Source organism: Ammodytes marinus (genome assembly GCF_949987685.1).
Source record: "Ammodytes marinus genome assembly, chromosome: 1".
In the NCBI taxonomy this organism is placed as follows: domain Eukaryota; kingdom Metazoa; phylum Chordata; class Actinopteri; order Uranoscopiformes; family Ammodytidae; genus Ammodytes; species Ammodytes marinus.
Window position 1 is genome coordinate 32,906,280 of NC_137230.1, and position 27,221 is coordinate 32,933,500.

The following is a 27,221-nucleotide window of genomic DNA, read 5'->3' on the forward strand; positions in this document are numbered from 1 at the left end:
AGTGAAATACATAACAAAAAGCGCTCCTTGAGAAAACACTGCGGGCCAATCAAAACAGGCATCAGGAGCTAGATGCAGTAAATATAAGCCAGTTATTTGCAGTTTGAGGTTTTTCTCAAGCTCATTTACTTTTCAGGCTTTATTGCTTATGACAATTTTCCATAAAAGAGAAGAAAAATAGATGCATAAAACAACTGTTTAGGGTTTTGGACCCAGAGTATGATACAATTCAAAAATGTATGAAACACAAAGATTGGAGCAAAGACTTCAGATACAGTGTACAGCTAAGCTTGGGCTATGGAAAAAAAATGCAAGCTGAAGGGTTCGACAGAGGTGGGTTTATGAATGTGAATACCAATACTGATGTGCAACATCAAGCCATCAACATACAGCATGTGTGCCAAGTCCATTTTTTCCCCATTGTCCGACCGAAATATGTTGTCCTAAATTCAATGTTTATTATCCAACATAACTAACACTCTGGGATATATCACTAGCTCCAAATAAAGAATGAATTTGCAAATATGTTAGTCAATTTATTAAACAAGCAATTGCTTAGTTCAATATACAGTTTGTAAATCATCCATGGTCACATCCAACTGTTTTACAAAATGTGTCACTGATGGCATTATATCTCCAAAATAATAACTTAAATTTATGCAAGAGAAAAATAATGACTTAACGAGGAAACATTGTTCCACAAAACACCCATGAGCTGAGAGAAGGTTGTGACGATGGGGGTCTTGGGTGGACTAGACAATTGACGCTCCCTGCAATTAGCTGCAGCCTCCAAGAGTTGATCCACCAGCATGGAACCCAAGGCCCAAGCCTCATCCTGCATCTGGCGACCCACAACTCCCAGTGTAATTACCCCAGCAACTGTGCTTTCTCCTCTAGAGCCTTGGCTAATCTGTGGAGGCTGTGGCCCTGCAGTCAGCTCCACTCACACACACACACACACACACACACACACACACACACACACACACACACACACACACACACACACACACACACACACACACACACACACACACACACACACACACACACACACACACACACACACACACACACACACACACACACACACACACACACACACACACACACACACACACACACACACACACACACACACACACACACACACACACACACACACACACACACACACACAGAGGGGAGGGAGGCACACTACTGTACCACGTACACCCTTTTGCTGCTATGAATCATAATGCATAAACACAGCAAGAGAACAGAGAACACTTTGACCTGAAACAGGATGAGCGGACAAGGGAACGGGCACAGACAGGAAGGAGGTTATTGGCCAAAACTTTGAAAACAAACTATCTGCAGAGGAGTTTTTTTTAAGGAGGGCTAAAAATTCACCTAGCGAGCCCAGGACAGTGGGGATATTAGGAAGGTAAAGGGCCTATTGAGCGCCTGAGCTATCTCGCCCTGGCACTTAATCAAAGGGATTAAAGCTTGGGAAGCCAAGCCCACAGGTTATCCTTCAGGAAGCATACCAAGTAGTTATCAAAAACACCACAGTTCAAAGCAGCTCAATTTTCCTATATTAGAAGTGTTTTGGCCAGAGCCCTCAGGCTGCTTTCAAGGTAAAAGAAAAGAACTTAGAAAATGTTTGTGCTTGCATGCTTGGGAGACAAGAGGACGAGTGGGCCCATGTTTAACATTACTCAGTGAAGACCTGAGCCCATCAGTCTCAACACAGTGTGATCAATCACTATGTGTCAATCCCCAGACAACCTGACAACATGGCATTTCACACGTGTCGCAAACAGTCAAACAGGGCGGGGTAGCATGTTTGTTCAAATTAACCTTAACACTTTAGGGAAGCTGTCAGTAGGGCTTATTATTACCTCGAAGATTGGCCTTTTTGCTGTTATGCAGCTTAAACCAAATTCCAGTAACCATTGTATCTCAAAGAGTAGTTAGTTAGCATGCACACTCTTTGATTCTACTGACTGTTGCTGTATTGTACCAGCAAAGGAAGGATGAGGATCAGACAGGAAATAACTATAACAGCATACATGGTTGTGGCCAAACTGTTTACAGACATTTGCAATACATAAGAGATTAGTGTGATGTTTTTTGTGAGGTTTCCTTCTACATTGATAATTGGTCAGGCATAAGGTCAGTGGTTGGAAGCCTAACGCGCCCCACACACATCCTGCGTCTACCTCTGGAGCGCGTCGCCTTACCTTACTGCTGCCTCTCTCTGACTTTTCTCGGACACACATGCAACGTCTCAGCAGCTGCTGCTGCTTGTTGGAAGTTTTATTTTGAAGGGGACACACCAGGAAATGGTGAAACTACAGCGAAAGCTGCCAGTATGAAGTCAATATGACTCTCAGCAGAGTATTTCAAAAATCACTTTACTGATTTATACGGGAGAGAGAGAGGGGGGTGTGGTCGGGGAAGAAGAAGGCCGTAGACACAGATAGAGCAACGGAAAACTGTTGCGCTCATCATGATCTTTTTTATTTCTTCACTATATTGGATCTCTATATGTGTCATTTATCCAAAAATGAAATGCCAGAACTAATTGAAAATTAGGTTTTGAATCCCTCGGATTTTGATTGCACAATTACATCATCAAATAAAGGGATTATTTGCGTATACGACTGAGGGATGTTTTATTTTGAAATAAACACACCGGGTAAACGTGTAACTAGAGTGAATGCTGCTGGTATGACTGTCAGCAGAGTATTTCTCTATCAGTTAAAGCACAGAGACGCGAGAGAGACGCGCTGCTCTCAGAAAAAAATAGGCGAGCCTCCTGAGGTGAAGGGGAGCGGCGCTGCAGACGTGCCTCCGACGCGCCTCAGCAGTGCGTCTGAGGTTGGATGTGTGCTCGCTCTACGTTGATTTCACAGTCTGTGACCAAAAGTCAGACGCAGACGCGAGGTAGACGCGCAGTAGAGGTAGGATGTGTGTGGGGCGCGTTATGCGAGGACTTTGAAAGTGAAAGCATGTGACAATTCTCATGACCCTCAAAAAGTTAAAGTACTGCGGTCTTCACAGTGGCACAGCTCAACCAGAATCAGGGTTGCATGTCCCACAGTACACTAAATAGCATTGTTAAGTGGTTAGGGGCTCGATTAGGAATGGGGCTTTCTCGTGCTGAAAAACATGTGCCCTCATTGTACTCTGTGCCGAAAAAATATGTCAGCAAGGACAAAAAACTGCTTGTTGACGAGTTGAAACAATATTGGGACAAACACATTTGCATGTGAGTGCACATTAAGCCTTCATCACTTTTAATCATTGTGTTTTGACAAATTGTCACTGTAAAATACCAAACAATTTCCCATTTGTCAACAATAAAACATTAACTGAACCATGTCTCAAGAGACTGAAGCATGGCATGTGTGAAAAGAGTTAGACAAATTAGACTAAAACGAACAATAAAAATCCTGTATTTCTCTCTGACTATTGTCAAACTTCATGAAAAAGAATATTTACCCATTCTAGCCTATGTAGGCCTATAGTTACGATGAAATCAGCCTGGTCGCATATTTAGCATGTTCATTACTGAGGCCTCTAACCGGGCCAGCATCCTAGCATGGCTTCAACAGTCAGACTCCATCTGTCTGACGTTAGGACCATTGGAAACAGATGGGCCTTTAATTGTATTTCTGCCCAAATTGCAAAATAGCTACTTGGGAACGAAGCTAAAATAACATACAAACAACAGCAACTATGATAACAACTGCGCCTGGAATGAAATGAGTACAGTAAGAGATGAAAAACATAAGGCGTACAAATTCAGCCCCACTCTTTGAAAGGGGATCCCCCTCCCCTAACATTACTGGCCCTGTATTGATTTACTCTGCAATTTCATGTTTTTTCTCTCTCTCTCCCCACGCCAGCTTCCCAATCTCCGTTGAGCAGGAGGTCCGGCAAATAGCACTCATCGGATTTATTTTTTTTTCTTTCTCCAAAACATAAAAGATTGATACCTTGCTTCTTTTCAGACAAAAGAGTAATTGAGGAAGGACTGAAATTGACATTTTGGAGAGAGAAGCATTGAAACCAGAAGTAGTTACCGAGTGAGTTTAATAAAGCATAATGGGAAAAGGTTGCAGAGAGATGGGCATCTGTGTGATGGAAAATCTGTACCTTGTGAAGAGATCGCATGGTTATGTGGATTGATTGGCACTTGTGCAACTCAAAACTACTCAAATGTGGTGGAAACATTAAACAGCGATACACAACACAAATTGTTAAAATAGCTGACAATATAATGAAAACCTTTATAATAATACTAACCACAATTGTTTACTGCCATCTTCACACAGTAAAACAAAACACAAGATTAACTTTTTCCAACCACTGCAGGCGAAGTGTATCTCAACAGCCTCTCATTCCTAAACCCTGCCAGTTTCAGCCGCGGACAAACGAGAAAGAACAGATAAAAAGCTCTTTTTTCTATATAGATATATATTTTTCAGTCCAAATCACATCAAGGTATAAACAGTGAGCCCAGAGCACATCTCCTATTCTTTTTTCAAAGTAATTCCTGCTGTTCCATTTCAAATACCTCGGGGTTATGGGTCATAATGCTGCTTTCCAGCTTCTGAACACGTTTATTCAGGCATCCTCCTGTAAATAGGGGGGAGATTCAACATCAAATATCTCTATTCCCCATGCTGGCCCTTTTTTTCGTCTGTTCTGACTGGATGTGTGCTTTTGGCTTACAATAGTAATGGTTTCTCCTTTTTCTCTCTCTTATACCACACTCTGAATTCCAAGTGGCACCATAATTGAGTGTTTGAATACAGTCCCTCTTTGGTGTCACAATGCATTAAGCCCGGACTAGGTATGAAATCAATCAAGCTGGTAAAAAAAATAACCAAAACCTTAAAGATAACATAAAGCCAATATATGTCAGGAAATTAAATTAGTGTTAGCTTATGTTATGGCTCACGGCTCTTCGGCCATTAAAAAAAGGTGGGGGGTAATAAATGTGTTATAAAGCTCTTACAAGCCCCAAAGGCCATTAAGGGGGGAGAGGGGGGGGGCTGAGCTGCAGAGCTGTTTACGACATTGTTTATTACAGGCTAGGCTTATCATCATTTACCACGCAGAAGGTGGCTAAAAAAAACAAACTCTATAAATAGCGGATTGACTGGTGCTATAAGCCAAAGCTAAACAGGGGGCTGCTATATAACCTGGGATATTATTGTCACGAAAATGCATCCAGTGTCAAGGTGTGGCGAAGAGGATAGAGAGAAGAAGAGGAGAGGGTGACTAGCAGGTGGCCTCATATTGCCTCCATCCACCACATATGTCCGGTCCACTGCTGAGCTGACAGCCAGGGACACGATGCTTTAACCTAAGGGCCTGTTAGAGACCTGCAAGTGGATAAATATAGAGCCGTGGCAGAGCATAGGTGTCTTAAATGACACATCTAATGATACTCATCCTCTGCAGTCTATTCCCACAGTCCACACAGTAAGGCTTACCAACACACCACCGCTGTGTGTGTGTGTGTGTGCACAGGCAAAGCCACAGCTCCAACCGCTCATTCTTTGAAGTTATAAAAAAACGCATTGATAGCAGCGACAATTGTGTCTTTTTATTGTATCTTGCATGTGTTTTCGACCAGCACCCCTCCATCCCCGATCCGACACAATTATAAACATAAACAGACCCCTATGCCTCGTTTGGATTTTGCGGTTGAATGGATATGAGATTCTTATTAAGCCCTTTGCAGCTGTGTATGCGCTTCCATTTGCATATGAGAAAACGTGTTTGAAAAGGGCTTGTTTATAATGCATAAGACCCTTTTAGGCTCTTTACGGCAACACTCTATTCCTCCCACTGACAATCCGGCGTGCGCGGGGTTTGCATCATTTTGTGAGACATGCCAGTTTTTTGAATTATTCAGTCGACTCATCTCCGCCACAAACACACACACACACACACATGCACGTTCAACTATACAAAGACACGAGTGGTCTACACGAATAGTACAACAGCACCTCAGTCAGTCCCCTTTAGGAGAGGTGGGAATCCTATGAACAAACTGTCAGATTCTGTCTAACGTTGTTTTTTTTTACCCATATCCCAGGCCTCCTTTGTTAGTGTGGGATAGGATGTTACACCAGCAGTCCATTTAGGAGGGCTGCCTGCTCTGTGTGCTTTAATGGGCCTTGGGCTTTGAGCGTCACGAGCAGAAGGGAAAAACAGAGTTCAATTTCCCCCCTTCACAAGTGCATAAAACAAGCACCTCCACGGTACCAGCGCCCCATGCATAATTCACTGCCGGTGATGTGTGTCTTAAACGCTGCTGAAATATACATGGCGGCATATGCAAATCTGGCAGTGCAGCTCTCACATGCTGTACTTGCTAAACAGACAACAAGAGGATAGCATGCCACACAGACACATCCCCTCCTGGACACATAGAGACAGTATGTAGTACAGTATGTAAGTGTGTGTGTGCGTGTTGAGGCAGTGTTAGCGGTACACATACTGTAGGTTTTGAATGTGTAGAGTGACGTGACAATGCTTGCCGTGCCTTTAAATCATGTCTGTCAATCCCACTGAGACTTTCAAATCATGTCGAAGGACTAACACAGTGACATGGAAAAAACATGCAATAAGCATCTGTGCACAACTGTACATTTCTGAATCATGTTTAAGTTATAGGGTGGTTCTACTGCGTGTTGCCCTTACCGAACCCACAATCTGCAAATCAATAAAGAAACAATGATACCGACGTGAAATGAACCATCAACACCATACACTATTACAATACAAAAATATAAATGTAGTGATTGTACTTTGAGGGGTGACACTGTGAATGATTATTCAGCATACACTGGTCATTAGAGGAACTGCAGTTTAAGACTATACGGTCGTCCTGGATTTTCACTGGATGTGCATCAGCGTGTGTGTGTGTGTGTGTGTGTGTGTGTGTGTGTGTGTGTGTGTGTGTGTGTGTGTGTGTGTGTGTGTGTGTGTGTGTGTGTGTGTGTGTGTGTGTGTGTGCATGTGTGTGTGTGTGTGTGTGTGTAAGTGTGTGTGATCTTTTCGAGGGGATGTTGATGAGGTAGGAGAAGTGGGCAGACTGGTGGTGTCAAATTTTATAAATGAGGGAGGAAATGTCTTTATCCCAGGTTTGGACACCCCCACCACTTCCCTTACCAATCCCTCCCGGTGTGTGTGTGTGTGTGTGTGTGTGTGTGTGTGTGTGTGTGTGTGTGTGTGTGTGTGTGTGTGTGTGTGTGTGTGTGTGTGTGTGTGTGTGTGTGTGTGTGTGTGTGTGTGTGCTTGTGTGTAGACATGTGTGTGCGTGTGTGACCTTATGTGTGTGTGTGTGTGTGTGTGTGTGTCTGTGGGTGCGTGCCTGCGTGCGTGTGTGTGTGTGTGCGTGTGTGTGTGTGTGTGTGTGCATGCGTGTGTGTGTCTGTGGTGTTGGACCAGTCACTGGCTCAGTCCCATTCCCAGCAGTGTATCTTTAACAGGGCCTTCCTGCCGGGCTGCCAGCCTGTTCCCCCCCCCCCCTGACGGGACAACAGCCCAGCTGACGCCCCCACAGCCCTGCCAACACAACCCACGCCTCTCGACCCACAAGCTGCTCCCCTGATCGTGATGGAGAGAGGGTGGGGAGTGATTAAAAAAGGAGAAGAAAGCAAAGACAATAAAGAAGAAAAGAGAGAGAAAGAAAATGTGTCCTACCATCTCCAAGCTCAGGACAATGTTACAAGATTCTCAAAAGATACATCTAAGTTAAACAGTCCTTTAACCAAGCAACAGTGCACACACCTAAAGCACAGGTATATCAAACTAAGCTTGTATCTGTGTGTTCATAGGACATTCTACAGTAGCATCTATAGACAAAGAATGAGAGATATGCCCAACAAAAGTCCAGGGAAGCTGCACTAAGGGAGTGAAAAGAAGTATCCAATTAGAAAAAAAGGAATTCAGAAGTCATAATAAAGGAATGCAATAACTAAATGCTTTATGTTGCAGCCGTGTGGTCATTAAACTTGAACTTGACATTCACTGAGCGGCTAATGTTCTGTGGATATGCTTTGATTTGACATTTATATTGGGTCGGCTTAAGATTCTTCATAAGTAATATATCCCTCTTCTTTTAACGTGAGCCCATCTTTTTTTTTTTTTCTTTTCTTATATGTTTATGTAATGACTGTCTATTTCAACCTGTCTATGACTGAAGATAATTATTACAGTGTTAGTAGGAGACATCACTTATGTTTGATGACTCTTCTGAAATCCCACTGCTGAACTGCACGTTATATAAGTTATCCTTCACTCCCAAAATGCAACTGAAGGCCTCCCTAGTCTAGTGAATGTACGATCAGCCCTAGTCTCTGATAGTACATTCAATTGCTGCTTTGTAAAAATCAGACTGAAACCAAAAGTTGCAGTGCATGTTTTAGCCAGTGCCGTCACATACGTATACAGTAAATATGGCCCTCGGTGCACACGCTGCCAAAGCTGTGGTGTCACTGGTGTTCGGTGGGTGTTGAACAGTGTGTTAACAGGATGTGTAATGCAGTGCGGTGTTGTGCATGGTCCTGTGTGTGTGTGTGTGTGTGTGTGTGTGTGTGTGTGTGTGTGTGTGTGTGTGTGTGTGTGTGTGTGTGTGTGTGTGTGTGTGTGTGTGTGTGTGTGTGTGTGTGTGTGTGTGTGTGTTTGGAAGCCAGGGCTGTGTGGCAGGCAGCAGCACTGTAGAAGCTAGAGTCAGTATAAGGGGCGGGTTCTCACGGAGCAGTTCATGTAGATGCTCTGCCGGGCCCAGTCTAATTACAGGAGAACAGCGTGCAACCAGTCTGGGCCTCCAAATGGCACCATATGTTTTCCCAGACTAACCGGCTGAATAAAATGCCATTTACCCATTCAGGATGCCCTGTGCTCTCTGTGTCTGGGAATCAGTCACTCGCACACTCGTATAAAAGCATTCACACCCCCTGACACCCTAACCCACCCACCCACCCAACCACCAACTCCCCCCCCCCCCACCCCCAACCCCACATAAAACTCAGCTGTCGGTGATTTACCCTGCTCACCCCACCATGTATCCCCTCACAAAGCTTCCTGTTCTGTTTAACCATTTACAAAATCCTATTGGCGTAGGTCTGTATCTAGTTAACACACACACAGAGTCGCATAATTATGTTGCTGATTGTGCTGTAACCAGTTTAGTTAATTGAAAGGGTTTGGTTAATCAGTGTTGTGAACATGAGTGGTAACCTGACAAAGGTCGCCACTGGTATTCTGGTGAGCCAATAGGGGAACACAAAATGAAACAGTAAAAAAAAATGAACATCTAATTAATGTAAACCTGATATTTCAAGGGGACACATGGATATTCCTTGCATACTGCTGTCTGGGCATTGCAGTTTTGCTGTTTAGCCATGTCTTAGCAGTTAGCTGCTTATTGCTAAGATAAGGGTTTTCGTAAGCCAATACAAATACTGTACCCCAGTCACCATATTCAGTCATGGATTCTCAAATTGTATGGCATGTGCCCAAATAAAACCAAGCAATACAATATTTCTATGAAAGGCATAAGCAAGATTGTTTCAAGGGGGACAAAATAGAGATAAAACACAGAGAAAAACAAACAGAATTTTGTGTTTTTGTGAGTTTTTTTCTCTCTCTCTTTTCTATCCTGTTAATCATCTCACATCTCTACCCCAAACCGGGAACCAGTGACTTAGCTTATCACTGGGTGATAATACAATTAAATAAGGTTCGGATACAAATTCATGTTAATACATCAGTTTTTTTTTTTTCATTTGGCTTTGATTTGAACATGGCGTATTTCCCCCACCGACACTCGCTGGCAAAAGTAGCAATCAGACCGTCACTGATAACGAGAACATAATTCTTTGTGGTTGCAGAAAGCTGACAACATTTGTATCATGACCTCTTTTTTTGGAAACGCTCCCCGTATCAACGCTAGATAGACCTATCACACGCCATCAGTCTGTTAATGAGAAGAGCCCAGGCAGCCGCGCACACAGATGACTATCGAGGGCAGAAAACAAAAAGAGAATGTAAGTAAATATGGACTGTAATTAGGATGACAAGGTTGAAAAAACAGATAACACACCGCAGCAGCCCGAAGGCCTACTCTTTCACACATGCACATACACAAGTACGCTTGCAAGTGCACACCACACACACGCACACACACACACACACACACACACACACACACACACACACACACACACACACACACACACACACACACACACACACACACACACACACACACACACACACACACACACACACACACACACACACACACACACACACACACACACACACACACACACACACACACACACACACACACACACAGGCACTCGACGGTACGCTCACGCACACACTGAGAACAAATCAAATGTTTTAATCAGCTTGCTACAGCACATAATGAGGATCCACTAAGCCCCAGCTATCAGCTGCCATCGGCCACTTGCTTGTGCCTTCAAAGAGCTGATTTTTCACTTCTACAACCAGTTTAACACAGTAGCTATCAAGAGTGAACACAGTGTGTGTGTGTGTGTGTGTGTGTGTGTGTGTGTGTGTGTGTGTGTGTGTGTGTGTGTGTGTGTGTGCAATAAAACCTGAAAAGAGTCAGTGATGTTTCAGCAAGTGATGTATACGCAGTTAAGCAAGTAAAGCAATTATCTGCAAGTAGTGGACAAGACAGTCCGCCCATGGGTAAAATGTGTGGGAGCTGAATACACCCTATTTGTCACCCCTTTTAATTTATAGCGTGGAGACACTAAAGAATGGTCGACTATTGCTCCATTGGAGATCGCATGACAGCATATGATATTCCACGACCACAGCCCATAAATCTGACAAAACACGCAGTGACCTTACATAGCTCACTCACTCTTTCACTAACAGATACTGTATCTGATTTACCTCTCGCCCTGCGTGCACACACACACACACACCTTGTGAGGCCGCGCAGTGTGCACCTGGCCCAGCCACACCTGCTGCATAGCACACAACAATCACATGAATCAGTCAAGTCGGTAACAGCCTGACTAGTTTCCACAGAACCGGAGGTATTTTCAGAATTCTTACTCAACCATCCAGGTGTGTGTGTGTGTGCGTGTGTGTGTGTGTGTGTGTGTGTGTGTGTGTGTGTGTGTGTGTGTGTGTGTGTGTGGGTCAGAAGTGTACGTGTGCAGGTGGGCCTCCTGGGATAGCGTTTGGCCTCTTGACATATATTTGACCCCTGTAAGGCTTTGACTCACAGCTCTAACCCTCCAGCTGGAGCGGTGATGACCTTAACAGTGAATAAACCTAGCGCAGTGTGTCCTCTTCTGTCCTTGTCTCTATCCTTCCTGTCCACTGCACTGTGTCCTCATTGGGGGACATGCACGGACCGATCAGCATGCCTGAAGATATTAGGCTGGATGACTCTGTCCCTGATTCAAATCACCGTTTAAGCTTATAGTTTAGCCTATAGATTTACTTTGAATTGACTAAATCATTTCTAGTAACTATAGCATTAGTTATATATTATGTCTATGTTATTTCTATATATTGTGTTAATGTTTTGTTATTTATTCATAATCAGAGATGTATTGCCATGTAAAATGTATTTGAGTAAATATTAGTATGTACAGCACTATAAGGATGGAACATGTATAATATTGATGTATGTATGTAAATATGTATATCAATTTATGCTTTTATGTATGTTTGTATATATCATATGTCGGTGAAATTTGGGTGGATTGACTTTTGACAGGTACAATGTGTAAAGGGAACAGAACAGAACCGAACAGACCTGGTAGAAATATGTATGAACAGTATGTATGCATGCAAATATTGTGTTTTAATTAGTGTATAATCACTTGAAAATTAAATTTGTTGTTTATTATATTACCTTGGAATGAGCGTTTTATATCTTCGTAGCATCATGAACAGTTTTCACACTGTAAAACTGTGTTAAATATAGAAAGACTATAGCCTCGAGCTAAACATTGTCCATTACAATGTGGCTCAAACAGACAGAGAAACACTGTCCTGTCTGTACCAAAGGTTAAGCAATATACCTCAAACCTGAAGCAAAGCTAACCCGCGCCTCTGTAGCAACATCCGGCACAGCCTGCTGTAAAATAAATGACGTTGTTAGCTGCAGTCTCGCAGGTGAAATGTGCTGCTGCTACAATTATTCTAATGCCAGCATGCCAGAATGCCAGTGTATACCAAATGCTGCTGTCAACCCAGGGGTTTAATTAGTTTGGCACGTGTGCCACTTATAATCACCTGCCATTACCAGTTCTGGCTGCATCTGCTTACACGTCTGTCAGTGCCGGGCAGGCTGTGTGTATGTCTGGGTATAGGTGTGTGGGTGTGTCGGACATTGGGTGGGTGAAGGTATACTTTAGCAAATGAACATAGGCCTCAACCAATGTATTTAGACAGAAAGGGTTCATTAGCACCAGTTCTACAATACCCATATATGTATATACATGTGAATGTAGAAACACAGGCAAAATCAAACACAGGTCTCCCTTTTCAACTGTATATATTGGACATTTTTAGTTGTAGTATAGCTGTCGAATACAGCCAGGACAATTGTATTACTGGTAGAGACTTGTCAGCAGTCCGTCTGTACAGATGCATTGTGCCAGCAGAGAGGGGAGCAGAGCTTGGTAGTGTCAAACGGCATTGTGAATAGAGCTACACCTCGGGCTGAATACATCACATTGTGATTTCATGAGAGCTGGAAGACAGGGGGAAGAAGGGGAAAAAAACTTCAGGGGCGGCGAGTGAATCTCGAGCCAAAACAGGAAAAATGGAAGTTAAAAGTGAGTGGTTCACTCCCCCTGGCGTAGCAGTGGCTAGCTCTGGAGCTGGGGTATGAGGAGGAGGAGGAGAGAAGCCCCCTGGCTCTCACAGGCATGTGACGGCTGAGCTTAATACCTGAAGGATGGACCTCAGGCTGTGTATTTAGCTATCAGGTCATAGGCTCCAGTGTGTATGTGTGTCTATGTGGTTCCATACATTTGTGCAGTAGGTGTACAGTAAGTGTGCGTGCAGCAGGACACATTCCCACATACAAAACAGCATCTCAGTTCTCCAGTATCACCTGTCTTCCACAATACAATGGCTCTAGCTATCCCCATTCTTTGCATAAAGTTCCCACTTAGCGCTAAAACAAGGCTTCAATATTGTGCCGCCTCAAAAACATCTGTCGGGGACTTGTGTGGCTACACTAATTACAAATATCTGCAGTAATCCGGCGCCGATAAGAGAGTCATTACTCCAGCAGACATTTATCACTATGGGATTGATGACCCATTTCAGAGGCAGCCTTTGTACAGGGAAGTGAAATAGCTGATATCCCTTTTATCCTACATCGCCGCTGAAGCCATCCATTCGTCAGGAGGCAAGCTAGTTAGAATTGTAATTAACAGCCGTGGACTTTGGCCCTAATAGAATTTTTGCAGGAAACTGCAGATTGACATAGGAGGGGACGGGGACGGGGACGGGGGGGTTACTGTGTTCTTGGTTTCTTACTAATTGCCACTTGGAGTGGCTTGTCTGTCGAGAAGAACCGCTCGGCACTGTCAAGAAAAAGTGCTGGAGCGGCACTCCGGTTTACCCGTATGCTGGATTTTCAGTACATCTGTAAATATGTTAGAATAACTACTGAGAGATGTGCATGCATGGGCACATTGCTTCAATGCGATAATCTGTCAGAGACACAAATGCACAATCATAGGTCAAACATAAAATATGCACCTCCCTGTTCGAATACATAAGTTATGGGTTTTCTCCAGCTAATTCTTTCAGTTTGAACACAATTGCACATCCACACAGACACACACGCCCACCCGCCCACACGTTGACACACACACACACACACACACACACACACACACGCCCACCCGCCCACACGTTGACACACACACACACACACACACACACACAGCAGCAGCAGCGGAGCAGCAGATGATCACGGCAGGTAAGGACTAAAGGTCTGGCCACCTGCCGGCCACGTCCCGTCTCTGTAGTGGTAATGAACAGAGACAGCTTGGGGACCGCCCTGCGAGCTTGTCCCCCCTCCCGCTCTGCCTGCTTCAGGGCAGAGCCAGGGCCCCCGGGGTGACAGGGACGCCAGAGATGTTCCACACACTGACAGGCAGGTCTTACCTGGGCCAACCCTCTGTACACACTGGCCCAGCCACACACACACACACACACACACACACACACGCTCGCACACACACACACACACAGGAACACGTACACACACACAAATAAATATGAGGAGACACACAAATACTTGCATGCGTGAGTGCAGTATATACGAGGCACACTGTAAATGTTCTCGTGTTAATGTACCTACGCACATGCACACTAACTAAAGAACACACACACACACACACACACACCCTGACCCGGTGTAATTCCTGCAGCACACGGCTGGTGACAGGAGCAGCTGCGGCCGCTACGGCAGACAGATTAAATTTTCATAACTATCTCCTCCAACTTCCATCCTCACCTTCAGGATAATTTATGACCTGCCTGCCAGCCTTGAAGAGACAATATGCTTGATATGAAATGAAGTGTTCCAGCAGTGTAGGCTATAATTAACAGAGGAGCAGGGGAAGATGGTGTGTGTATATAGAGTGGGAGGAGAGTGGTGAGGTGTGTGTGTGTGTGTGTGTGTGTATGTGTGTGTGTGTGTGTGTGTGTGCGTGTGTGTGTGTGTGTGTGTGTGTGTATGTGTGTATGGAGGGGTTGTGGTGGATGGAGGGATAAGATGGAGCATGTGTTGTGTGCATGCATGTGTTTGGGTGTTTGAACACACATCATATTCCTTCAGTGATTTACATGATGTATAGAGAATAACTAGCAATGACCCGAACTTAGCATATGATTTAGCCTACGAACAATTAACCGTAACAAACTATACACAAACCCCAATGGAAAACCTTATGCACATCTTATATTCGGATAGTCTGTATGTTGTTCACCGAGGCCTGCATTTAATAAGTGACATAATTATCCATCTCGGTTGTGCTCAGTGGCTTACTTAGTTACCACACTCACAAACATGTTTTCACATGTCCAACGTTCTGTTTAGAAATGTGCAATATTGGTCCTAAATCCAACCAAAAACAAACAGAATTTAGATGAACTGTAATGACTGTGTTTTTGGTGAGCACCCCCTCCGCCGACCCACAATGCAATGTTCATGCTGTTTGTTTGTTTCACATGCCTGCCACACCTCAATCACCCAATCATGCTCTATCAGCTCTCTGGGATGTTGGGGTCTGACCAGAAAGAATGTCCTGGTTTTCCCTGACTACCAGTAAAACAGGCCCCGAAAAACCCGTAACACCCCCCGACACCCCGTCCCCTAACCACATTGTCTTTTCCACACAAATCTTGTTTCCATATTAAAATATAAGGCAGCATTTAACGGGCAACTGTCTCTGCAACAAGTGTGTTTTTAAATGTCTGTGGTACTTTTAATGACATTTCTAAAACTCTCTCTTTCTCCCCTTTTTCTGTGCCACATTGCATTGCCAAGCGCTCACTGTGAAATGCGTAATTATGAAATGACTGTTTCCATTAAAACCCTTTAAGCAATTCCATGTAGTTGTGACTGTCAGGGGATAAGCGGAGAGAGAGAAGTTTAGAGTGTGATACGGATTCCTGCCAGTTCTGAGCCTCCCATTCCCACACCGCAGAAACGAGAGAAAACATGTAGCTCAACAGCTAATTACCGACTTGTTTGAGAACCAGGCAAGATGGAGGTAAGTGCATATATTTACACGGGTACAACTTGTTTGTACAGTGGGTAGAAGGTAACGAAATAGCTTCATCAGTCATCCATCCAAGAATAAGACATACTGTGAAGCACGTTAGAGCCTGCGAGCCAAACTAAGAAGATAGGACGATCGCTTTACGGCAACAGCAGCTGTGAGCTTCTGCTGAGGTCAGGACATGTCATGCATAACTGACTGATTGCTAAACAGGGGCGGGTGCATGAGAGAAGAATTCATAATTTACTATCAGGCGTACACACACACACACACACACACACACACACACCTTGCAAAACACCCAGGCCACAGGCGATCTTTGCTGCACGCATGTAACCGGTCGAAGAAGGGACCACACAGACATGTTTTAGATAAAGACAGACAAATTAGACGACAGCGTCTCGGGCTAACCACTGCGCTTGCGCTAATTACAGGCTGGGCCCGCGATGAAAGAGACAGATGACATGTGCTTATTTGTTTTCTCCTCCAGTGACCTGAAACAAGTAAACACGGCAGATCGCTGATGACGGCAAAGCTAGGAGGTACAAAAGGGAAAGACTATGCGCAAACAATACACAGATAGGGAACATGGTTGTGGGATGAGAGTTCCTCCTCCCACCACACACAGGTGTTTGCTCACCAAAAAACCGCTGAGGTAAAGAGAAACAATGACGCAGCCAACACAACTTTTTGGCCGGCGACTCATGCCAAGGAAAACAGACTGAGCTAGGCCTGTCCGGCGTGCTTGCAAAACAGGGTCACTGCTGTTGTTGTGGGGGGGGTGATGTAGTAGAGACATATGTGGGGCTACTGTCCGTGAGATCTGATGAACCTGTCACCTCAGTTTGAAACTTACATCACACAGGCCTGGTTGACAACATGCCCGGACCAGACCTGCAGCCAACCACAATGTTGCTGTATGATGCCAGACCCTAACAACACCACCACCACCTTTGCTAATTAAACCTGATTACTAACAGCTCTCTTAAAGGTGGAGTCAGCAATTCTGGTGAGTGCTTGTGGTCAAAATAAGTGAATAAAAAATCTCCTCACAATGCATAGCCTAGGCTCTGTAAATGGAAATGTTCCTAGCTAGGGTGGGTCAATCCAAGCCCCTATGTTTACATACCACTGTTTTCAAACCTGTTTACACAGCCTAGGCTCTGTATTAACACTAGTTTTTTTTTTCGAGCGAACACAGACTGTTCAGGTAGCCAGTGAGGAGATTTTAACTGATTTTGACAAAAAGTAATTTTGACAGCAAGGGTTCTCCAGAATCACCTTTGATGAATCCTAACTGTACCTCATAACTCTGTTTCCAAAACCCATCCATGTAATAGCCTGTGTTGGATTCCAAACACTGAAAAAAAGTCTTACATTTTTTTTTTAAACACCACCCAATCACTTGCATAGCAATCATGCAATATGGCGCCTTCATTTTCTAAGGCTTTAAGGAGTTCATTGGCCAAATTAGACAAGGCTGTGGTCTGTCCCATCTTTATTGTGGACACTGACACTGACAATCTTTTTCCAACTCCCATCTGGGACAGGGGGACCCCCTTTTGTCCCCAGTCCCCCCCCACCCCACCCCCCCAGTGCAGGGATCGGGGCGGGGTCCGTCAGGCACCAACACAAAGGACATGTCACCACTCCTGGAATGAAGTGCCAACCGACGAAGATCTCTCTCCTCCTTTTCTTTTTTTCTCTCTCCGAAAGGCTTGCAACTGGTATAGCTGACATCACTGGTAGGGGTCATCCCCGGCTGGGCACTGGCTCGGCTCTGTGGCCCCCGATGACCCCTTAGGTTTTGATGACAGACTGAAGCTTTTGTGTTGCGCTGCCCTGTCCAGGTGAGGACAAGAGAGGATGACAATGGCAGGAAATATAAAGCCGACGGCGGCTCGGAGACAGCCCTGAAGGGTCATATGGGTCAGGCTGGACAGCTGAGTGATGAGTGCAGCTGTGGACACGTGGACCTCCTTCTCCGTACCCTCCACAGCTCCTCTTGCCATGTCAGCTGATGTCGCCTTTGTCCGGGGATAAAGACCTCACTAACTCTCAACAAGTGGTAGATAAGTAATAAACACAAGGCAACAGATGTACCACGCCACAGATGCTCAGTGTACAGCTATTTTAGTGACCTAGCCAGTACAATGCGGGTCAGCTCATGTAGTGTGGTTATAATGGTTGGCCTTACAAGTTAAAACAGTCCTAGCACCTAAGGGAATTTTTGTTTTTAAACTACAAGGAATAAAAATGTATTATGCTCTCTGGATAGAGTTAAGGAAACCAATGACAATTTGTTGTCATTGCAAAGACAATGGAAAAGCCCTTACATAAGTTGAATTGTGCAGAACAACATTACGTACGATGTCAGAATTTTCTGACTTTCATGTAACTATATGGTATTAAACCAAGTGTAACTCTCTTTAGTTACAAACGTGTTTGTGCCTACCATCTTGCTCTCCCCATTCTAATCTTAGGAGGAGCAGGTCTGTGACGCCTATAAAAATAGCTATTCTTAACCATGTTATATATTACCACCCCTTGCCTATTAAACTATGAACACCAAAGTGCCTCCAAAGCCACAGCGATTCACACATCCGGAGTAGTCCAACTGTGTCCGAGAGCCAAAGGTCAATGGCTGCCTACTCTCCTACCGGCCCACACTGAGAGATGGGAGGAACGGGCTTTTGCCAAGTCATTCACAAAAAAAAGCCTCTGCTTTGGGTCATAAACACCTCCGCCTGTCTCCCCTCTTCTTCTTTTCTCCTCCGCAGAGGTGAGTTGGGTGTGCACTCTGTTAATCTTTCACTACAGGCCTGCGTGCTTTTACACTGGCCCGCTGGATAACAGAGGAGGGGAATGAAAGAGGGGTAGTAAAGGACGGGGGAGTGGATAAAAGAGCAGGAAGAAAAAGCCATAGAGAGGGGCCAGATGGGCACCTTCACAGTCCATTTATCAAACCCAATGTGGCCCTCCCTCTCCCCCTCCCCGCTGCTCTCATGTCCTAAACCCCCATGTAATTCTGTAATGATTTTCATTATCATATAATGACCTTACAAAGCCTACAGCAGTTTGCATGGTCAGTACAAAACTCGCAGCTGTTCCCTTCAGTGTTTGCTCGCCGGCTGTGACAAAGCCTTTTTTTTTTTTGGGGTTGTTTTTTTCTGTTGGTCAGAGCAGTGACCTCTGGGCTCTGGAAGGTCAGTATGAGGTCACCTCATCCCGAGGGTTCAAAGGTATAGATAGCCCTACTGTTAATTATACAGACTCAAGATAGCATCACACCAAGTCACTACTGTAAGTAAGTTCAAATAAACCCCTTCTTAAAATAGAACTATGGAACAGAGTGTACTGTATGTACTTCTAGTTTTTTGTCAAACAATGACATTTGTACCTGTATTTACATAGATGTGATATATATTAATTTCGAAAACCTAATAATTCCATAAATCTCTGTAGTTCAAGTGCGGCTGTGCTATTTCCTATCCTAATAGAGCTGTTCCCCTGGAGGTTGTGTTGTGCTCTTCAATCTGCACTTCCTGTGTGGCATATTGAAGTGCTCCTCGGCGGTATGGAGTCACCCACCCACATCATAATCCATCTATTTTCAGGGCACTCGCGGGGCATTTACTGAAGGGACACGGAGGGCGGCATCTATCAAAGAATTCACCGTGTGCATCCGGAAAACCCAGTTACCAGAAAAGCTCATAAGAATAAAAAAGCCCTCATAACTTCGTTGGCTCGGGGAGTGAATGAATGGACTGCTGCCGCTTGCAGGGCGAGCCCAGGCATCACTCACTCTGAGTGCCTATAAGTCACTTGTGAAGAACCGCTGGTCACCAGGTCCAATTTCTCTTGCTTTTCCTATTCGTGCTAAGGCTAAAAAAAAAAAAAAAAATGCTCCGGAGGCAGAAAACGGCAGCGATAGCAGGCCCCACGTCGCGGCTTTAACTGGTGTTTAAGAAACAAAAGTCGGCGAGAAACTTAATCAATCAGTGCTGGTTGTTTATGTTTATGTGCCTCTAGCAAGAGTCATCAATCATGCTTTTTTTTTTCTGCCGTTTTCCATCCTTTTTTTGCGAGCTTTATGTGCTGAATGGGAACCATGGAAACAAAAGGCGGCATTATGATAAAAGCCTGCCTGTTGCATATTGTGTGAAAACCTAATTAGAGGACGCACAATATAGGGAAAAAAAGCGGCAAAATGAATCAGCAAATTAATTTCAGAAGATCCATTTTGGTGAGTGCTTTCATGAAAATAAATGAAGGTTTGATTGCATCTGACTGGAGCGATGCTAAATCCCACACTGCGCGTCTGATTCTGTAATATACTTTATCTTCCATTCAAAATAATAACTTGGTCTCCTAGTAATATTCATAAAGGAATAGAAAGTTTTTTTCTTGGTCCCCAAAGAGCTGGCGAGGCGATCCTTAACCCTCATCGGCCTTGAATCTCTAATCAGCGCCAGTACGTCCCACTTAACATTGCGCATAGCTGTGTGTTTCGTTCGGTGTAAAATGAGATCTGTTGACAGCCACTTGACAGGATGACCCCTGGCTTTTTTTTCTTCTAAGTGGGGGCGGTGAGGGCTATGGGGAAAGATGTTTAAAGCATGTAAAAGGAAAGAGGGGGTATCAGGAGCAGCTGGAGTTCAAACACATTGTGTGGGACGCTTGCCCTCCTCCAAAACTAATCTAATCAGTCTTTCACTGCCGATAGAGTAAACGTCTGTCTGGGCCCCGTCGACAAGTACCGAGCATTTCCTGTGTCCTGGTCTGTCATACTATGGTTGTCATGATCTTAGGGTGGGCTGAGCTAAGTCTAGGGCTAAGACATGGTTAGTTAGAAGGTGGTAACATTGCATTGTGGGTGGTGGTGGGGGGGAGTGGGGCAGTGCTGATGTTTTGTTGGGGGTGAGTGGCGCAATGGTTTCTAGCTTTCAGCACCTGCGGCTGGAATGCACTATCAGAGCAAAGGCCCTACATCAGAGTTGTGAGGCGGTGGGCGTCGACACAGCCAAGCTAGGTGTGTGGAAACAGCCTGTTTACAAGGCTCATCTGGATGGGGCAAAGCTAAGGGTCAACTAAGGGCGACAACTGAAAACAAGAAGGGGTGGGGGGGGGGGTGAGGGCAACAACAGTTCAGGAAGTTAACATATATATTTCAAAGAGGAATTTTTTGTTTAGTGGATTCGGCCCCTGGCGCTTTTGGTTTTTTAGGCTCTGGATCATGTCAGGTCCGAAATGTGTGTGCTTGTGTGTGTGTGTGTGTGTGTGTGTGTGTGTGTGTGTGTGTGTGTGTGTGTGTGTGTGTGTGAGTGTGTGTGTGTGTGCATGTCTGTGCATGTGTATACGTGTCTATCTGTTTGTGTGACACTAAGGTCAAATCTGTTGATAGAGACAATAAGCAGTGGAATACGTGTGAATGCAGATTTAGTGTGTACACATACATGCCAGTGTTTGTGTGTGTGTGTGTGTGTGTGTGTGTGTGTGTGTGTGTGTGTGTGTGTGTGTGTGTGTGTGTGTGTGTCCTTTGCAAAGGGAGTGGGGGGGGGGGAGAGTGGCAGAGAGAATGAACAGCTAAAATAACACTGTGTGTGGGTGAGGCTCTTCTTTATCTGAATGAATGGCCTGTGTTCTAATCGGTGCGCTCTCCAGGCCTTATCTTCAAGGAAGGAAGTGACCGGGGGCTTATCCAAGACACACGTGTCGTTGTGATAGCTGTGATCACTGCCAGGCCCAAAGAACACACAACAAATACCAACTACACCGCCGCATATCTGTGGAATTCACATCAACTCTTTAGAAGGAATCATTGTAGAACTAGAGTGATGATCCATGATGATTTGACTTGATGATGTGATCACTGTTATTCACTCTAGAAATTCCCTCTGTTTAAGTGAGAGTCCTAAGTTGCACATGAACCAATTGGTGTTCTTCGCCATCATTCAATATATCAATAGCGCTGGTCCTTTCAGGCTAAATAAATTATACAACTTGGTTTGATTCTTCTCCTTGTGTGTTGTTATGGCAATCCAGGCAACATGTGTGCGCCAGTTTTGTTTGCGTTTCATTTTTTCATAAAGCTTTTTCATATAAATGAATGTCGGTTAAATTCAAGTCATTGCACTTGTGGGGGTTTCACTAAATAGTTGACTTGATTGTTTATTGGTTATAATGATCCTACAACTAAATTCAACTTTCAAGCAACCGATAGCAAAAGTGAAGAAAACTGAAAAATGCTGTCTTTGTGTTTAAAAAATTACCATTCAACATAGGATTTTAAATATTTAGCAGAATAGCTCATTTCCAAGATGAGTTTGGCGTAAAACTTTTTTATTTCTGTGTGATGGTGTTCCCATTTCAAATATGAGACAGTGTTCATGCTTCATAGGGTGTCCTATCTTATTTTTTTTTCGAGGACCAATGGAGGGAACAAAGCCGGTGGTACATTGTGTTACCTGTCTCTCCATGTCTGTCTTTGCTGGTGTCTGTCTGTCAAGGCAGACAGCAGGGTTTCCGCCATCTCTCTCCTTCCCTCGCCTGCCTGCTCCTCCTCCTCCACCGTAGCCAGGAAGAGCTTAGTCTGGAAAGGAGAAGCAGAAGTTGAGAATTTGGTGCATGGAGTATAGAACTTAATGAAAAGGTGTGTAAACAACAGCATGACCTGAGCCACTGGAAAAACATTCCAGGAAACTGAACTCAACTACTAAAACCTTTGGGTATTATGAAATATTCTTGAAAAAACTTAAAAATGCATGGAATCAGCCTGTCCTCCTTCCAGGTCTGTGTGTTAGAGAGTAGGTCATGGTTCATTTGGCAACACATAAAGCTTCTCAACCTCCTCCTGGATTCATATTATTTACACGATTTACAATGTACATGTATCTGTTATTTTGTCACTATAATTTGTTTACACTTTTAATGTTTAGTTGGTCTGTTCTCAGGCTGGGTATTTGGCAAGGACGCCACAATGCAATATGCATCACAATACATGGTTCACAGTATGACATTATTCAAAATATAGTATTGCGATAAATATGCTCTATTTTTTTGTAATTTGAGTCATTTGTGTCGGCCATGCTGCTTCCAGCTTTCACTCTGCCACAACACCTGGAATGGCATCTGGCTTTTTTTTTTTTTTTTTAATATTGATTGTTGAGAGCTCAAAATCGATAGAGATATAACAGCAATAAATATCATGATATATTGGCGTCAACTTTTTAGCACAGCTGTCTGTCCGGCCTAAGAGAAGGATCCCTCATCTGTTGCTCCTCTTGAGGATTTTCCAATGTTTCCCAATAAAATGAGGGGACGTTTTTCCTACGAACTAGCCGTCTAAGGACAGAGGATGTCATAAGCTTTACTGATTGTTAAGCCCCTCAAGGTAAATATTTTAATAGTGATATTGGGTTATGCAAATAAAACCCACTTGCCTTGCCTTGAATCAAGTGGAAAAGCTACCTGAAGCAATTCTCTCCATCACTGAGCTCCTATCCTCACTTTTTTCGACAATCACACACACAGCTCTGAGCCAGGACTCCATTATATAACATCCCTGGGACGGCGACATACAGTAAGTCTAGTATAAAGTCAGTTTCACATGAGAGGATGGGCAAATTACACCCAATATTAGAGTGTGAGTCAATTAATCACGTCCTGCACAGCACAGTGTAATGTGTGAGTATCCCCCTGTTGAACATGAATTACAGGCCGGCTTAAAGTGTGACGTGGCACATCAGCGCTAATCTGGAGACATCCTGGAGAAACCTTCGCCTTTCCAAGTCCTTTTCCGCAGCCCCTCTAAGCCTGTTGAGAGGGAGTCAAACGAGAAGGGATCTGGCAGTCCAAATTAAATGCAGTGCTGTCAGCCACAGTCAAATCCCTCTCTTTCTCCCTCTTCTGCTCTACCCTTCACAGACTCTCTCTCTCTCTGAATATCCTTAAATGTCTCTTCCACCCACCCCTCCTCCTCCTCCTCCTCTTTCTACCAGGCTCTGAGAAGAAGTGATGGATCTGTAACTCTGACTGACTGTGACGCCTTGTTAAGAACAGTCTCTTGCTGTCACATCCGCCAGTAAAGCGCGTTCATTTCTTCCCATTAACAGTCACTCGCCTCCCCAGTCACCCAAGCCTTCTCCTTTCAAAAAAAAAAACTACAATGTAAGGGAACTTTCATTTCTTCTCCTCTCCCCCCGTTTTTTTTTTAATCCCTTTGTGACAATCCACCTGCCTGTCTTACCTCATGTGAAGCTAGGTGTGTGATTTGTCCATGTGTGTGTGTGAGTGTGTGTGATTTCCAAAGCCATGATGAGTGTGATTTTGCAGACAGGTAGTAATATGCTTACTTCTTCCCCTCCGCCGCCACACAGGGACAGGTGTCAAAACACGTGGCAGTGTGTGACTGATTAGACCCGACTCGGAGGAGACACCAAAAGATTACGGTGACCAGAAGGGAAGCAGTGCTGGCTGTATACTAACCTATGGAAACCGTACCTTTCTCTTTGGATCAAAACCCTACCCGTGGATGAGTGTCAGGCAAAGAAAGTGCCAGAAAGTGCATTCAGACTGTATCACCATCTCAGCTAGTTGACATCATATTGCCGTTACAGGCCGTGTAGCGCGGTTACTGTGTTTTAAAGCACACAGCGCCGAGGAGCCAGCGATTGGTAGTTAATCTGAAACCTGCTTTGACGTGCGTTCTGAGCTCTTTCCAAAGGGAACAGGAAAAAGTAGCAAGCGTAAAGAAAGACAAGCAAGAGTCCAACGAACCTGTGCAAGCTGCTCAAACAAAATAAAATAAAATAAATACACACCTAATAAAAGCCATTTGTCATTTGACGGTTAAACTGACTGACAGCCCGCATGTTTGTTCATCATCAGCCCGTAAAAATTGATAGCCAAAATTCATCAACAGGGATTTTTTGTTGTCCCTACTCAACGATGATGATGATGGAAGTCACTAAAATGGACCCTATCGCCTGCCAACACACTGCAGAAGTCTGCTCACCTCTTCTATTAAAACACGTTAAACACACTTGTAACGACTTCTGCTTCGGGGGGAGTTTTTGTACATATGTGGGTGTGCGTGCGAAAGCTTCTTTTTTTATGTTTGTTCTTGGTTATTTTTTTGTGTGAGTATAGGTGTGCCTCTAATAATGTGAATGTGTGTTACCATAACCACCCACCCACTAAAATGTGTGGATGTGTGTTTGCATGCCAAAGTGTGTGTGTGTGTGTGTGTGTGCGTATGATCGCGTGCTTTAGAAGAGCTGGTGCTGAGAGAGGCCTTCAGGGTTAGCCACAGGCCGATCCCCAGGCCATTCAGACACCCCACTGCTTGTTTACTGGTTGGAGCCCGGGCCTCAGCGAAGCCACAGCGAGACCACAGCCCCTTTATCTGTGGGCCTGTGTTAGCACTAATCAGCCCCCTCTTTCCGTCTATTTACCCCTCGATGACAGTAACTTTCCTCAGCCCTCCATCCTCCACGCCTAACGCTGACCACAGATGTCCCCCTGACCCAGGCCCGATCCTGGGGTGAACAAGAGGACAAGGAGGGGGACCTGGTGGGTACCTCCATCGAATGGTCTCCAGATCCCCAAATCTCAACCCCATGTCTATTTTACTATGGATAAGCATAAACATTTCCGGGCCCTGTGCAAGAAGCAGGGTAGGTAAACAAACACGCGGCCAGGGGCTGAGGTGATATTTTGGTTGGTGGAGAGCCGGTGTGATGATAGTGTTCCAAGCCAAGGCTGGCTGGAGGGGCAGCCTGGGGCGGCTCACTAACACCTCCAGTCAGGATTCTATCTTAACACCAACAAGCATCTGTCTATTCCATCACATAACAACATGTCACTCATTCAACACAGAATACTAGAATGGGTAGATTGTTTGTTTCTGCACACGGTGTAGGGACGTGGTGTACATCCCTTTAAAACTTAACACATAATGTCACGGGTCACGCAATAGCCTGGACGTGCTCAAAAGGGCGTTGAGAAAAGATGCATGCAGAAGTGCAGGTTTACACTCCATAAAACAGGGCTACTAGCCCACCACCAGAGCGGCTGAGAAACTGTTAACACCCCATGAAACGCCTTAGCTGAGTTTAGACCAAGACTTTCAGGGGGCCCAGGGCACTCTTAAGCTCACTGGCACACTCTTATATAGGAAACCTTTTTTATGTATGCATGGCCAGAAAAAAAAATCCAAAAATGTACCTTACTCATTAACGGGCATGGGCGATTTTTAAACTAAAGGCGGTCAGTCAAATGATGGGTGGTTACCTTAAAAGGGACATGGTCAAAAAATATAACATATTTAAAAATCAACAGTCACATCAAACATTCACCAAGTTTTAGCTGGTTGCTGGTATTTTATTGCCAACATGGTGCCACCCCTCTTTAAGTGCACCTCTGTCTCCCTGCCACGTACATGTGTAGCAGCAGTCCAGTAGAGTATCCTGTCTGTCTGTGTGCCAACATGCAGGGGGAGGTAAAGCCCGGGCTAGTAATCCATTCTCCTGTGTGTGACCGCTGAGCCACCACTGGGGGCTTTAACTCAAAGTGATGGCATGCAAGCACTTAACCACATCCACCAGATCAGTCCTTTATTACATTTTACATATGCTGCATTAAGGTGCCAATCTAATCAAGACAGACTCTACAATGTGCAAGCCGTGTTTTGGGAAAAATCCACAATTCAACTGCGGAGTAGACTTATAACCATCTGGCCACCAACCAACTCTGTGACTGACTTTTACGACCTACATAGTATCTGGAACTAACCCAAATACAAAAACGGAATTCACGCTGCGGTATATATATATATATATTGTTTATGTAGGTAAAAATCCCCCAATAAAAATAAATGTAATGTCAAATGTATCAAATGTTTTATTAATGCTGGTCATTACTAGACAGTGGCTATACTTGTCAGTCACTGCAAAGATGATCAAAAAGACAAAAAAAAAAAAATTCCTATCATCCATGACAAAGAACCACAAAAACAGATCATAGGAATACTATGAGAAATATATGAATGATGTATGTATCTTTAAACACAAAGTTGTCAGTTTTGCCTTGTTATTTTCACCCCTCCCTTCCCTAACTTCCTTTTGCTCACCCACATGGCTAGCACATCAGCAAAGCACCTGAAGCAAAGGTTTTTCTCCCAAAATCGTCCAACTCTCCACTTACTCCTGCCATAGTTTAAGCTCAGCTGCTCTGACATCTGATTTCATAGGCCTTGGGAGTGGGAGTTTGGCTTCCTCCCTCCCTCTCTCTCCTCTAATACAAGAAAGCAATATCACTTTGACCGCTGGTGGAAAAAGGCATCAGGCACCTTGCTCGGGGTAATGGATAGCTTCTGCTCGCTGATATAAACAACAGGGG

General features: G+C 44.4%; 1 protein-coding gene across 1 annotated transcript in view; it reads right to left on the reverse strand.

Annotated features, from left to right (window-relative positions):
• fto (FTO alpha-ketoglutarate dependent dioxygenase) overlaps positions 1 to 27,221 on the reverse strand; it is a 129,179-nt gene that overhangs the window by 49,564 nt on the left and 52,394 nt on the right. Inside the window, exon 9 of the mRNA XM_080033430.1 lies at positions 22,289 to 22,413. Coding sequence (XP_079889556.1) covers positions 22,289 to 22,413 — 125 coding nt within the window. The remainder of the gene's footprint in view (positions 1 to 22,288; positions 22,414 to 27,221) is intronic.